Source organism: Tachypleus tridentatus, chromosome 7 (genome assembly GCF_004210375.1).
Source record: "Tachypleus tridentatus isolate NWPU-2018 chromosome 7, ASM421037v1, whole genome shotgun sequence".
Lineage (NCBI taxonomy): Eukaryota > Metazoa > Arthropoda > Merostomata > Xiphosura > Limulidae > Tachypleus > Tachypleus tridentatus.
Window position 1 is genome coordinate 139,585,214 of NC_134831.1, and position 16,975 is coordinate 139,602,188.

The window sequence follows — 16,975 nt, forward strand, 5'->3', positions numbered from 1 at the left end:
TCAGAATAGTAATAAAATGTAGTTCGAAGTATTGTAAACTATCAGATGAAATAAAGGTGATTTTAGTTTATTAATTAAAACTTTTTATCAACTAATTCTAGTATATTTCAAGATATCTTTAAATAAAAAAAATTGGATAAGTTTATTATAATCGCTGTGAAAAACATACGCAAATAATCAATGTACTGACTGAACATATAGAAATTACTGCAGTTTCAGATTTTACACAGTACAGTCTGCTCTTGCCATGCACTTGCATTTACTACTGCCACGATCACTTCTTTAAGTTAAGAATAATTATTATTTTTTATCTAAGTGTGTCGTATAACTGTTTCTGTCCACTTACATTTCGTTAGAGAACAATAAATGATATTCTGGTTTTAATATTTTTATACTATATGTTTGATCAAAACAATTAGGCAGAGTGATAATTATTGTAGCTACTGATTCTTTGTCAATCTGTCTTTTTGAAACACAACGTTTCGTTTATATTATGCCAATGACAATAATCAGTAACATTATTTTTTGTTCTGATTAACCTTAAAAATTTTGTAATAAAATTAGTTTTCGAATATATTTTCTTCTAAACTTTACAAATGACGTCGACTCATTCTGTAAAAATAAAATATCTGATATATTATTATAATTATACATTTAATGTATGTACGTAATACAAGGTGTCAAAAATACGTGAGCTCGTAATCTTTTGTTTATATAATATATATTATTATGAAGAAAGTATACACTTTCAGAGTTACTTTGTTTTTCTCTGATTTTGCATCATTTACAGAGAAAAAATAACAGTTTGTTTTCTGCTGTCTGTATGAATACTTCTTTATTATTACTGCTCCCCAGTGACAGCGCAAAGACTCTGAAGACTTATAACGTTAGTTATTACCATTTTAGCGATGTTTTAGTATTATAACTAATGGCAAAGTTTTTATTACCTTGTAAAGTTTTATTGCCTTTCAAAAATAATGAGGTACATTTGTAAAATATATTACACATGCTAAAATAGTTTTATTACTTTCGATAGTAAGTTTTCTTAAATAACTTTTGTGTTTATAATAATTAACAGTTATGAACTTAAGATTTAAAAAACGTTAACTGAAGGCTATATTTTCAAAAATAGTGAAGACTGTTCTTTAAGTTGTTTGATATAAACTTCTTGTGCAAAGTTTTTAATTAAGTGAAATGCTCATTGAAAACAAGCTGAACTTAATTTTTGAAAGATTCACCAGCTGAAAATAATGACATTTTAAACATACTCAGAGCCCGGCATGGCCAAATGGGTTAAGACGTTCGACTCGTAATCTGAGAGTCGCTGGTTCGATCCCCATTGCACCAAACAACAACCTTTCAGCCGTGGGGGCGTTATAACGTGCGATCAATCCCACTATTCGTTGGTAAAAGAGTAGCCCAAGAGTTGGCAGTGGGTAGTGATGACTAGCTGCCTTCCATTTTGGTCTTACACTACTAAATTAGGGACGGCTAGCACAGATAGTTCTGATGTAGCTTTGGGCAAAATTAAAAAAACATACACATACAACTTGTAACTGTTAAAAATCTATTGGCGTTTGAAACAAAACTATTTTTAAACATTTTCTATGATGTGCTAAAGTCACCATATTGGGAAACATTATCAAATTATGTTATTCTTAGTAATGTCTGAATTATTTTTGATGGTGTAACAACCTCTATCAAAGTTCTCTCTTCTGACGTTTAGTTAAATATACTCATAGTGTTCCATCAATTTTGTAACGTACATTTGTTAAGCTAAATAAGAAAGAATTAAGAATTAAATCAAAATCAGCATAAAAAGGAAATTAACTCTGATGACGAACATTTGTTCGGATCTCAGGGGAAAATAAGCTAAGACATGCTCTCAAAATATCTTTGTTTCATGTTGTTTTTTAAAATTTGTAGGACGTTCCAGAAGAACTTACACATTTTGATAATAAAGTTAAAAAACAAAATGACCTTTAAACTCCAGATAATTATAAGACAACATTAATTTCAACTGTCCCACTTGCTGTGTCGGATGTTATACTAAAACATTGTCTCATTTTATTTCACTGAAATTAATTATTATTTTAATCACCACTGTGTGGGAGATATCATTTTGCGACCCCCTAAAAAAAGATTCTAATCCATCTTATGATTTGCAAGACAATAAAGCGTTATATTATGTATTCTTATTATATAGACGTCATACATCAAGATCACTATATTTATAAAGATCTTGCAAGGGTTGGCCCACCTGGGTTAAGGCATTCGACTTGTAATCTGAGGGTCGCGGGTTCGAATCCCGGTCGCACCAAACATGCTCGCCCTTTCAGCAATGGGGGCGTTATAATGTGATGGTTAATCCCACTATTCGGTGGTAAAAGAGTAGCCCAAGAGTTAGCGGTAAGTGGTGATGACTAGCTGCTTTCCCTCTAGTCTCACACTGCTAAATTAGGAACGGCTAGCACAGATAGTCTTCAACTTGCTTTGTGCGAAATTCAAAAAAACAAAAAAACTCTTACAATGACCTCTACAGTCCTTTATGTTACAAAAACGTAACTGATTATAATAAATATAAATGTATCCACTACTGTTTTATACTTTTTTGGATCTGAATGTTTTACTATTTACTTATTTTTAATAATTCTTGTAATATACAGTTAATTCTCAGTTGTTAATTACATAATGGTATTATATTAATTTGGTTACATCCATATTGATATTGTTATTTAATTTCAACTGTCTATTTATTTATCGTGTACGTACAACAGCTTCAAATTTATTACAGATAGACGTGAGGAAATGGTCATATGAACAAATGTTTGTAAATATATGGCATCAAACCTTTGAAAGGTCTATTTTTATATTGATTAAATTATTTTTAATAGTTTTTCACGATTTGATATGGCTTGGTAGTTAGGGCGCTCGACTCGTAACCTGAGGGTAGAGAGTTTGAATACCCGTCACACAAAACATGCTAGCAATTTCAGCTGTGAGAGCGTTATAAAGTCACGATCAATCCCATTATTAGTTTGTAAGAGAGTAGCCCAACAGTTGACAGAAGGTGATGATGACTAGCGGCCGTCCCTCTAGTGTTACAATGCTAAATTAGGGAAGGCTAGCGCAGATAGCCCTTGTGTAGTTTTGCGCGAAATTCAAAAACAAACAAACAATTCACGGTTCTTCAAAGTAGCTTTTTAGATTTGTCTGTGATTAAGCACAAAGCTACACAATTGGCTATCTGTGCTCTGCACACCAGCAAACATATCGCTGTGCCACTAGGTGGCAGTGTTTGATTAGTAATAATCGTGATTATATCAGTAATTTGGATAATTATATACAAGTCATGTTATACGATTCTTCCAAATAATACACAAATTGTTGTCAGAGCTACAAACGTCACATTGACATCACATTAGGCTATGTGCTGGGTTCACCGAGGTGAATCAAACCTCTAGCTTTAGTGTTTTAAATTCGAAAACTTACTGCTCTCCCACCAGGGGCCGTATGGACAGAGAAGCGGCTATAAAATGATGTAAGCCCGGCACGACCAGTTGGTTAAGTCACTCGACTCGTAATCTAAAGGTCGCGGATTCGAATCCTCGTCACACCAAACATGCTCGCCCTTTCACCTGTGGGAACGTTATATTGTTTAGGTCAATCTCACTATTCTTTGGTTAAAGAGTAGCCCAAAAGCTGGCCGTGAATAGTGATGACCAACTGCCCACCCTCCAGTCTTACACTGCTAAACTAGAGATCGCTAGCGCAAACAGCCCTCATGTAGCTTTGCGCGAAATTCAAAATAAACCAAGCAAATCAAATAAAATAATATTTCTTATCTCCTGCGACTCATGAAGAAATTAATTTCTTTGGGTACATAAGAATTAGATCTCGGGAAAATAAAGAAAATGACAACTCTTTGAACAGAATTATTACCACAGTGTTCATGTTAAAATGCTGGTTTATGCCGAATAACCAGTGGCAGCTGAGGGATATTTGCAGTGCACAAGGTTTGGTTTGATTTTTTTGGAATTTCGCACAAAGCTACTCGAGGGCTATCTGTGCTAGCCGTCCCTAATTTTGCAGTGTAAGACTAGAAGGAAGGCAGCTAGTCATCACCACCCACCGCCAATTCTTGGGCTACTCTTATACTAACGAATAGTGGGATTGATCGTTTCATTATAACGCCCCCACGGCTGGGAGGGCGAGCATGTTTTGGCGCGACTCGGGCGCGAACCCGCGACCCTCAGATTATGAAGCGCACGCCTTAACGCGCTAGGCCATGCCAGGCCCCACAGTGCACAAGGAGATCCTTTTATATTTTATTTCGTGACGTCAAGGTAATAACTTACAAGGACACACGAAGTCCTAAACCTTCACCTTCTTTAAACCTAAAACTATAACGTCAATGTTAATCTATTTACTACAGAAAGCGCAGGGCCACGCCCTACAAAATGGATGGAAAATAATTGCTTAAGGCGACAAAAAAATAGCCGCTTTATCTGCTCGAAAAGTTTAACCAATGCAAGGCCTATTGTAGGTAACCTTCACAATATTAAGTTCACAGACAGGGCGGTAGGATTCTTTTGTCTTGTTTTAAACGTAAAGAAAGAAGGGTAATTTTATTAACGTAATCAGTAAGATCGTGTTGTTTTTTCATGCGAATGAAAGAGATTTATATTACATGTTCTACATTCCCTAAATAACAGAGTAGAATAAGCCGAAGTAAAATAACTATCAAACATTTTCCTGGGATTAGTGAGCGTTTTAAAACGAATTTATTAGTTTTGAAAGCGCAGAGCTCAGTAACCTGCGATGAACAAAGCACAGATAGTCCACTGTGTAACCTTGCGCTACATAAAAATCAACCGATATTGCTTTTCAAAAAACATACACTGTTCTCAAAAGGATTTGCACGTATGCATGAGTAGAATAATAAATATGATTATGGTATTTATAACGTGTTATGATCTAAGAAACGGTCTTATTTAGCCTTGTTTTCATTATCTTTGTAAGATATTGTGACTGATTTTACTACAAATGATTTAATTTATTTCGAGATAAAATTTTATAGGCAATCTGAGTAGAATAATAGTTGTAATTCTACATTTCTAAAGTTCGTCAGTAAGTTTAGCTTGAATTTCACGTAAAGCTACAGAAGGGTTATCTGCGCTAGCCGTCCATAATTTAGCAGTGTAAAACTAGAGAGAAGGCATTGAGTCATTACCACCCACCGCCAACTATTGGGCTACTCTTTTACCAACGAATAGTGAGATTGACCGTCACATTGTAACACCCCCATGGCTAAAAGGGCGGGCATGTTTGGAGTGACAGGAATTCAAACCCACGACTCTCGGATTACAAGTAGAGTGCCAAAACCACCTGGCCATGTCGGTACCTCTATAGTGTGTCCTCTTCAAACATTGGAATCTGGTTTAAACTTTATAAGTATTCACTCATGTCATTGAGCCAGTTAGCAAAAAGGGTATATATATATATATATATATATAATACAAAAATATGAAGGTGATATAATAAAATCAATAATACATTTGGAAATAAATTACCTCAATAAACTATGGTTCTAAGTTATTTTGTTGGCAACGTTTTGAGTACATGCTTTTTTTTTTAAGCCAGAAACACGCCTGCACTATTAACTACGGAAACGTTTTGAAACGAAACGTACACGAAAACCGAATGTAACGCAACATAGAACCATGAGAATTAAACAATAACTAGTAACAATATTTATTATTTTAATAAGGTTGATAATTTTAAACAAGTAATAAAATTATTAAAAATATAAAACTTTACATAACAAAAAATAAATAAACATTTTAAGATAATTAATGAAGTTATTAAAAATAATTTTATAAAAACTGAATCCTTTCTTAATACGCAAAAGCCGTAAACAACCAAAGTTTTGTATTGTGGTTCATTGATTGATGTTGGAGGGAGCTTTCCTTAGGGTCAGTATTTAAAAATGTTCAAAGAAATGATGTGGCAAACTACAGTTTTATCTTGATCTTTAATCAAGATGCTGTGTAAGTGTTTTCGTGTACATTCAGCAACTATACGGATGGTTTATCCTACAGTTGTTACTAATAACAGAATAAATTAAATAAAATAATTAAAACGCTGATTCAGTGCCTCTAACAGATGGTCTATGATCAATGTAAGGGCAAATGTTACATTTGTGCCAGTGACAACTGAGTATCATGTAACAATTGTGTGTTGTTCGGGAGTTGACAATGGAAGCGTAAACCTTTGTTGCTAATATGTCGTTTTAAAAAAATTAGGCGTTTGTTATGGAACATATGAGCGATGGTACTGTCCTGTATTATAATATGGAAGTTCTATACCAGTATAAGTGTTATTCGTGTGTTAACTGAGTAAAACGTATAAGTAAGGATTATGTGTTGGTGATCAGTGAAAGTAGGAACTTGTTGGGTGAAGCGAGATTTGGACGCGTGGAGTTGCAAGTCTTGATTTGTCTAGGGTGTCGATTCTTATAGGGTTGGTTAAGGTCTTTGGGTATTAACAAATGGTTCAGCTTATTATTGAATTTTAAAACAAACTTCATTTACTACCTTAAAATGTTATTTCTTTCTTTGCAGTGTTTTTTTTTAATTTTTAATGTTTTTTCAATCACCAGTTGTTTTGTATTGTTTTTACTATTTTGTTTAATTACCGTGCTTCAAGATCGCATTCAATTCTGTTTTGTGTATTATTTTGTTCCAGAATGTCCCCATAGATGTCATTGGAAGAAAGACTTAAAAAAAAACGTTAGCTCCAAATGTCGCCAAAAAAGTAAATTGCAACCATAGGTTTTTAAGGCGATTTAGCTCCAAGATTTAATATTTAGATATATATTTAAATATATTAATTTAAAAAAGTAAAAAGTCTGCACAGGCTAACTACACTTTGGTTTACCCCTAATTTAACTGATCACTGGCTCTATCTATATATTCATTATTTGATTTATATATAACTGTAATAAAACTAACTTTTTGTTGCTTTTAGCACAAAGTTATACAATGGGTTTTTTGCGCTATGCCTACTATAGAAAATTAAATTTCGCACTCTAGTGTCGAAGCTCTATCAATTTATCGCTAACCTACGTGAAAAATCTACGTTATCTAAGCTTGTTGAGATTCAGTACTAAAGAGTCACCCGATACGAAAACTAATGACAAATTGCATGCACTAGACTCGTAATCCAAAGGTCGATGGTTTGAATCCCTGTAACACCAAACATGCTCGCTCTCTTAACCGTGGTAAAAGAGTAGCTCAAGAGTTGGTAGTGGGTGGTGATGACGAACTGCGTTCCCTCTAGCCTTATACTGCTAAATTAGGGACGTCTAGCGCAGATATTCCTCATGTAGCTTTGCGCGAAATTCAAAACAAACCAAATGCACTTTTATAGTATTAGCCTCACATTTCCATAAGCAAAGAGCTGAAGAACAATATGTTTCAGAAAACTGAAACTTCAAACAAATATGTTTTATCTTTACATGAATTAGTCAACATAAGTGAGTGCATTTATCAAATGTCTACTTATATAGAGTAATTCTTGAATTAAATGGTTAATGTACTTTACATTCGTCCTAGCATCGATGTTCGTAGTAGTCGTTGGTAATGGATTCTTGATGAGATACAACAAAATCATTGTTGCACCAAACAAAATTAAAGTGAAAAATCAGATAATGTTCAACGAAGTTCTAAGTATAAAGAGTTAATAAGTAAAATAAAGTAAAATAATTAATGGGAAATGACTCTTGGAAAACAAATATGAGAATTTAAAAAGGGGACAATATTCTCAGTATTTTAGTACACAGAGACACATACCTACAATGAGTTACTCACAGAATAATCCACTGAGAAGTCATCTGGTGATAAGAATTAAAGTAGTCCTTCTTTAACCAAGTAAAATTTAAGGTCGGTTAAGAAAGTAGGATAATCAAGAACTTGTTAAAGGGGGAATTTTGTATCTCGCATTAAAATTTTTCGGTACTTTAAAGTTGAATTTGTTCGGTGGTCACATTTACTTGAGAAGTAATTATTTCTTTACATTTTGCAGGAGTGGTTATTAGATATTTAAGAAAGGCAACTGGTAATTTTGGATAAAGGAGCTTCACGTTATAACTGTGTATATTTTCCCTACATTTATTTCGCTCATTAATACGTGCGAGTGTTGAGAGATGTGTTACAATACTCGGCCAGTGTCTTCCTCAATCATTTATTAACTAAAAATATAGTTATCACAATGTTTCACCCTCTTTATAAATATACAGGTATGCATTTGAAATACGGTTAATTTTTCATTACGTATTTCAATAAATTAACTTCTTTGGTAAAGTATTTAGTGTATCAGAGCTTTAGCAAAACCAAGACCATGGCCGTATCCCAAACCGTGGGCACCAGCGTATCTGTATCCATAGGGAGCGGGTAAACCCAGTCCATAAGCTCCAGCATAGCCGTGTCCAGCGTATCCTAGACCTGCATGAGCTAAACCAATACTATGGCCGTGGTTGATTCTAGAGACAGAGGAACTCACTCGTCCGGCTGGGGCACCTCGCAAAATTAAACCTTCTTTAGCGGCAGCAGCTCCCTGTGCGGCGGCAAAGGCACCCTGGGCAGCACCGATGGCACCAGTTGAATCTCCGGCAGCAACTCCATGGGGAGCGACAGCACCATGAGCAACGACGGCAGGACCCACGGCACCATGTGCAAATGCTCCATGTGTAATAGAAGATGGGCCAACAAATCCATGGGAAATGGCACCATGGGCAACTGCAACTGGAGCAATAACACCGTGAGATATGGCACCATGAGCGACGGTGGCTGGAGCAATAACACCGTGAGATATGGCACCATGAGCGACGGCGGCTGGAGCAATAACACCGTGAGATACAACACCATGGGCGACAGCAGCTGGGGCAACTAAACCATGACCAATGGTACCGTGAGCGACAGCAGCTGGGGCAACTAGACCATGACCAATGGTACCGTGAGCGACGGCTGCTCCATAGGGTGCTGACAGAAATCCAGCATGAGTGTAGGCCAAGAGACCGAAGAAAATGGCGGCAATCTAAAAGAAAAGAAAAGAAAAAGACAGCTTTCACAGAAGTTTCCTATGCTAAATAATACTATACGATCACCAGCTATGTTTGATATTTCTAAAGAAAAAACAGTTGATCAAATACTTAATAATACACAAGGATACGTATCCCTATGGAAAGTTCCTTATCTAAAAAATGGACGCATTTCAAGATTTTTATTTAGAAAAATAAATTATATTTCTGATTCACACGTATATGTCTAAAACGACAAAAACCTATTAAAATTGCATAAAAATAACTCATTTTACTTCACAAATCTTATATTATTCTACGATATACCCACCAAAGTATTCATGTTTTCAAGCTGGTTGGTGTGAGATAACTGATACGAAGAGCCCAGGTAAGCCCTCTTTTATACCTCCACTCGTGACGTCAAACTGCTCTAAATATAATGCCTTTCATTGAATTTTTCACAGACAAATGTTAATTCATTAGAATGGGTTTTACCGGATATAAGTCGAAAGAAAAACACGTTATGTTGTAAATATGTAGAAGTGGGTGGCGTATTTTAATATTAAAGAAAACCTGATCACCTATTAAACTCACTATGAGTTATAAAAAAGCACATAAACCTGTATATAAAAACTAACCTGACTAGACTTCCTTGAGTAAAAATCTCCCTGACAAAGTCAAACAGCATAAAATACCATATGCTGGTAATATCAGCTAACATTTATCAAGGTAAGAGACTATTGTGTGTAAGTACTGAATCTCACGATTCTACGAATTGTGAGGTCATCGTGTATAACTAGAACGTGCACTTTCTGGCCACGCATTTGTTTAAATATGTTTTGATACTCGATAGAGAACACAAATTCTAATTTAATGTTAGGATTTATTCATCACACATTGAAAGTTATAACTTACTCTGTCCAATAATGTGTTTCAAACATTTATCAGTGTTGTGTTGCTCAGTTATATAAATAACTAGAATTAAACATCACGTCTCTCTTCACTGAGATAATTCTCTAGGACATTTTGGTAATGAAATAACATATGTAATGTGTTAGTTTCCCTGCATTTTCTTTCAGCTAGTTAAATAGTATCATTTGTTATCAGTCAAAGAAATATATATTAAATGTTATTAATTATTAGATATTAAACCTAATGCAGTTCTAGAATTTATATTAGAAAGTTTATTTATGAAAGTAGGTCTAAAAATGTACGTAGTTGTAATAAACGTTCTATATCACATTATTGCTACCGAATAATCAAAAATAACTCTACCAAGGATAAGACACATTAAAACAACATGTAATATGTACTTTCTATGTTAGTGTTCTTTATAGTGATAACGAAAGCATAAATTGTGGAAAATACATTAAATGACGATGATTTATTGTGACACTAGTTTTACTGCCTAACCCACCTGTAAAGTTATTTACACTAAGTTTATATAGCATACTTATCCATTACACAAGAGAAAAGCTTAATTATATATACATATAATGTCTCCCTGTGTAAAGCATTCAATAATGGATATTTTTTAGTGCCAAACAATTGAACTTTAAAAACAGAACTATATTTCACTAACCTTTGAAACTGGCAGTTGAATTAGAACTCAATTGGCTCTGGATTAAAATAGCTATAAACGCAACAGTTCTGAAAACGTTCTAAAATACGGCCCAGCATAATCAGGTGGTTGAGGCACTCGACTCGTAATCTATGAGTTACGGGTTGAAATTCTTGTCACACCAAACATGCTCGTTCTTTTAGCCGTGGGGGCTTTATTATGTGATGGTCAATCCCTCTATTCGTTGGTAAAAGAGTAGCCTAAGAGCTGGTGGTGGATGGTGACGACTAGCTGTCTTTCTTCTCGTCTCGCACTGCTAAATTATGGACGGCTAGTTCTACGCGAAATTCATAAACAAACAAACCATAAAATAAACAATTTAGAAATAGCTCAAGTTACCACAAGCTATGAATAAATCACCTCTTTTTCATATTATTAGATCCCTGGAGGAAACTGTAAGAAACTGTTTAGTTTTCTGAGTTGAAGTTTAGCTAATGCAGTCTCTATAAGCTGTGTTTAAAACGAATGTTTATTATTTCTCATTTTTCATATATTTTAATATTTTATGAGTTCAATAACCAAATAGGGTACTTCTGATGTAAAACGTTAAATTTTGATGAAAATAGAACAAAGGGTATATAGATATATATTTCACCTTTGGCCACATGCAATATTAGTAAGTATATACTTCGTCAGTGTGTTACATTATATGAACCTAGTACACATAATAAAACAATGCAAAAGCATTTGTATATGAACACAATTTTTTCAGGAATTACAAAATGAATGTGAGTATAAAACATCTTTCACGAATTTCCTTCACACTATCCTCAACAATAAAACTTGTACGTCATTACAATTTCAAACCAATACACAATATTTATAAATATTGTATTATTGTGTGAAGATTCTGCATCAACAAGAATCGTCAAAGAAGTCTGAGGAAAGAAATACATAATCTGAAATAGAATCATACATTTGTACTTTATTCTCGACTCTGACCAGACGTTCTAACAAGGAAACATTAACACTTAATTTACTCTCTACATACATGTGTATTTATATAAGTATATCAATGTACTAAATAGAACTCTGTAGTTTTTGTTCCTCAAAAATCCTGAGGACCATGACGAGATGCTATCTATCGACCACGTTCCTTCTGTTCATCTGTAGGTGCATATTAAATGTGACAGTTACTTGTTTATTTTGTTTAAAAAGCTACATTGACTGTCTTTTCTCTTGTCAATAACTTAAAACTGACGGCGGTTAAACCTAAATACTAAGGTTATCACACTTGGCTACTGAGCTAGTACAACTACACATGAGGTCACGTTCAGGATGAAAATTCCAAATACATTTATTAACACAAATAATGTCTAAGGATTTAATATCAGGTAGGAGACACTTAACATGGTATGTGGATGTTATCGGTCATGTTGTGGCAGTTAGAAACCTTACACTCTCTACCATGTAGTACTTAAATATAATATAATATTAAAAATAATTTAAATGTACATATACATATATAAATACTCTGAGTTGTTTTTTTTATCTACATTTTAGTCAGAAGATAAAAACACGCAATACAGGTTTGTAGCATGAGTCAAAAGGGAGTGGTTACGTTAAAACGTGACATTACACTAATTTTAACCGATATTCGGTAAGTTTCAGAGATATTTTGTGCGGTCAAGGACCAACATGTGACAACTAACGTTAAACAACTAGGAATTTATTACGAGGATTTTCAGAGCCGTGTAGCACAAACAATGTATTAGACACAACTAATGCCTCCCTTTGTGGTTGGTCAAGGACAGGATTATTTAGAACAGATAAACAAAAACTATCAGGTAAGGCGAGCACAGTTACATATTTTACGAACGTTCATTTGAAATAGATCAGCACATATAACGTGTAGGTTTAGTATAGCAGTAACTTCTATTTAAAAATGTTACGATGTGTTTGTACATTCAAACTCTATTGAGTATGCTTCATTCGTGTTCTTTCTCTACTTCTTACCACAATATACTATTGAACTCACCCTTTTTTACACACGTCAATTAATTCCTACATAACTGTTGTGGAAAGAAATTAACCACGATTTTCCAAAATAATCCAGCGAAGATCGACTTCGAGAACATATTATTCTTTAACTCAACTATTTTTGCGGTGTTTTTCTTTGGAGAAACAAAGTGATTTTTTTCATTTTACGATAATTTAAACAGTACATAAAAATTAAACTAATTGTCAATTACTTTTACCATGAAATATGACATTTTCTGTTTACTTACCTATTTATTGATCTCAATCATTTCACCCAACTTACCTCACACAGTAGGTGTACAGTCATATCTTTCTGTCAGATTTATTTTCAGTATGTTTTACCTTACAAAAAATGTATCCTTAGAAGACTATTTCTTGTGGACTCGGCAGATAGCCTGATGTGGGTGTGCTATAAGAAAACACACAATTATTTCTTATTAGCATGCTAATTAGCATTTAAGTTCAAATGTTTAATTTTCTAAAAAAAAGCAACTTATACCACAGTAACTTCCGAAGAAGGATGAATATTCGAAATAATTGTAAATATTATAACATTTAATTTGTTCTAGTTTCATATATTTGCTTTAAAACAATCTTTATAGATGTATTTCTGTTTGTTTGGAATTTCGCGCAAAGCTACACGAGGGTTATATGAGCTCGCCGTCCCTAATTAGCAGTGTAAAACTAGAAGGAAGGCAACTAGTCATCAACACCCACTGCCGACTCTTGGTCTACTCTTTAACCAACGACTAGTGGAATTGACCGATATATTATAAGGCCCCCCACGGCTGAAAGAGCGAGCATATTTGCTGAGACGGGAATTTGGACACACGATACTAATATTATTTAACGCTTTCAGGTGAAGCTCAGATTAAAATTTAAAAAACCTGGAATTTACCTCTCTTTAGCGTTTACGTCATCAAACAGTGTTGTTTCAACTTTTATCGCATTGTATTTTTGTAAAAACGATTATTGTTGTGTTTTATTGTTCATTGGGCAGGTCACAAAAACAAAGTTGCTCTGGAGAAACAAACTACATGTATTAGACAAAATACCAAGTAAAATATTACAAAGTGGTTTGTGAACAATTTATTTTCTTAGAAAGAAAGAAATGCCACTCGTTAGTTATAAAAAACCGTTTTAAATTTATATAAATTCAATCTGCATAATTAAATGTTACATGCTTTAATTCCACAAATAAAACAAAATAGAAATAAACTCATTTCATAAACTCAGACCTATTGTGTCCAGCTGAAATAAAGTGGATGTTTAAGTCTTTTAGAAAACCAAACAAACTCAAACATCAGTTTCTAACAAAGGAAATAAAGATGGACGTATGTATAACACCTACAACGTTTCATATGTTGTTCTACTCCCGAATCTTTGCACTAACAGGCCCACGAGATATCACAGTTTCCAATCAGTGAACACGCCGCTGTATAAGTTTCCAATCAGTGAACACGCTGTATAAGTTTCCAATCAGTGAACACGCCGCTGTATAAATGGTAAAGGTTGTCGAATATTATATACAGTTAGACATAGGTTATGTACATAGTACGGGAGCGTTGAACCTTACAAATAATACAGGTCGGGAAAATACTGGGAAACCACATACAAACCTGTTTTGATCTTTAATCATGAATCAAAAAGACTATTTACTGTCGGTCTTGTTTACCCAATACTGCAGCATGCATAAGTTAGGTAGAAGATTTACAGAAAGAAATATGTAACAAGTAAGTTAAAAATTGCAAAGAAAATTATACAACAGCAAAATTATCACTTATTTAACAAATGAAACGCTGCGTGCTTGAAAAAATGAAAAAAATCAGGCGTGTCCAACTATGTTAACTTTAAAGCTTAAGGTTACTCAGGCGTTAAATTATCACATTAGGCAAACACGTTCGAACATTAAGATAATAGTTTAGATAAGAGTGGTGTAGATACACTCAAATTATAATTTCAAACAGGTGTATAGATATGCTAACGTTGTTCTTTCAATCAGGTATACTGTGTATAAATATGTACAAATTATAATTTTACACAAGTGTAATGTATACCTACATTATAACTTAAAGCATGTGTGTTATGGACATGCTAACATTATCATTTTAAACAGGTGTGTTCTATGTAGACATCACAGAATTTTCCTTTCAAACATGTGTGCTCTATGTAGAAATACTAACAATGTTCTTTGAAACCGTAAACTGTGAGCATAATTAACACTGTAATTGCAAACTATCGTGCTCTGCACAAACCCACAGTATACTTTCAAAAGATGTGTTATAAACATGCTTAAATTATTGTCTAAACACGTGTATTCAGTGTAGACATGCTGACCCAATCATTTCAAACAGGCTTGTTGAAAACACATTATCATCACGACATATATTAGAACACAGGAGTAACATAAACATTCTAAACTACACATTTTATTTGTTTAAAGTATAATAGAAATACATTTATTTAACGCCTTTTATTAAAAACATAATTCTAGATTTGCTTACAATTCAGTCTTCAATCTACATCAGATGAGTGTTGCATTTGTAGTAGGCCTAATTCTATAATTTATGTCTTAAACAAGCTTCGTTTCTAAGCATAGCAAATTGTTAAGTTGCACTGGTGTTTAGTAATCAGAATAGCACTGAAACGCAAAGATAGATAAACGTGTTTAAACATTCTCAAGTTAGAAAATCGTATTAAAACAGAGATGTTAAGCTTTGTTTGTTTGGAATTTTGCGCAAAGCTACTCGAGGGCTATCTGTGCTAGCCGTCATTAATTTAGCAGTGTAAACTAGAGAGAAGGCAGCTAGTCATCACCACCCACGGCCAACTCTTGGGCTCCTCTTTTACCAACGAATAGTGGGACTGACCGTAACATTATAACGTCCCCACTGCTGAAAGGGCGAGCATATTTGAAGCAACCGGGATTCGAATGAGTCGAACGCCTTAACACACTTGACCATGAGTTCTTAAGCATGTTAACATTAGAATATTGATCTTGACGAATGTTATATAACAAAAATAGTATGATAACGGCATATTGTACATATGCTACTGTTAAGCCATCAAATTATGCATCAGATTCGTATCCATGCTAAAACTACTAAATCTGGTCCAAAAGATTATTTGTAATCATACTCTTCTTCGTTATTGAGTACATTATATTCTCTCCATTACTATATATATATCTGTTCAAATCTGGTAACCTTAGCCTAACTATGAATATTTAAAACAGTAAGCCATGTAACAACCACAGTCAAGGATAGAATTTTAATGGAAAGACATGAATCATAAATATATTTTGATTTTTTTTTATAATTTAGTATAATGCAATCGAAAACTGGTTACATTTGAAAAGGTTATGATATAGTCCTTTCCGACCCAAAATATTAATGCGCTTATTATTTTTTGTTCTTAGCCATAACATCGCACAATGGGCTTTCTGAGCTACGCCCTTCACAGATATCAAAATCCAGTGTTTAACGTTATAAACCTTCATCCTTACGACCGAGTCACTTATGAACCTTATTTGCTCATATACTAGTTATGTGTTGAATATGCATATTGATAATTTCCAATAAAGGGATTTCTCTGTATTTAATGGTACTAGAAAAAAAAGTAACATGTATCAACATGAGACACCAGAAAGTTCCATAATGAGACCTAAAACAAGTCGTACCACAGTCGTGGAAAGCAAAGTGCGGTGTCTTTCAACACCTAAGAATCCACAATCACAAAGGGCAAGAGTAAAAGACATCCCCGTGACCTAAGCAACAATGTACAACATAGTCTCCGTATTGTGAAACGAAACAAGTTACACGTACTCGAATTGTTTCCTCGACGTATTATCTTTTCAGCTGTGATATACGTTAAGTAACTGAAAATTGAAACTGATATTCATGCTATTCCATATGAAGCCAAAAGAATTAAGTCACCAGAACCAGAGTCTGCTGGATTCTATACGATATCACAGTTAAAATGGTATTAGAAAACTGTCGTCCTCGTACATTGACTAAAATATTCCAAGCACACAGAGAGTAAAAATTTGCTTTAAACATGACAGCCTCACGACGAAAGAACCTATTTAAATAGGAACTGCGCTGCCGGGTTATTGATGAGTGCACGAATCTCTGATAGAATGTGATCGGAAAGGACCGGAAAGCAGTAACAAAGTAGCAACACCCCAAAATCGTAAATATAAAATACTCAACTACAATATTAAGATATCACATTAACAATAACCATGCAAAAATTATGACGGTTAGTCAGAGAGTTATTTTGTAACATTGCAATTA

The 16,975-nt window shown here is 34.0% G+C and overlaps 2 protein-coding genes across 2 annotated transcripts in view; both read right to left on the minus strand.

Annotated features, from left to right (window-relative positions):
• LOC143256730 (uncharacterized) overlaps positions 1–16,975 on the minus strand; it is a 156,671-nt gene that overhangs the window by 67,491 nt on the left and 72,205 nt on the right. The gene's annotated exons all lie outside the window — the stretch shown is intronic.
• LOC143256728 (uncharacterized) lies at positions 8,229–9,570 on the minus strand. The gene is made up of 2 exons (XM_076514337.1): positions 9,411–9,570; positions 8,229–9,096 (listed from the first exon to the last, which is right to left on the minus strand). Exons 1-2 carry the CDS (start codon positions 9,420–9,422, stop codon positions 8,368–8,370), a joined length of 741 nt encoding a protein of 246 aa, XP_076370452.1. The 5' UTR covers positions 9,423–9,570; the 3' UTR covers positions 8,229–8,367.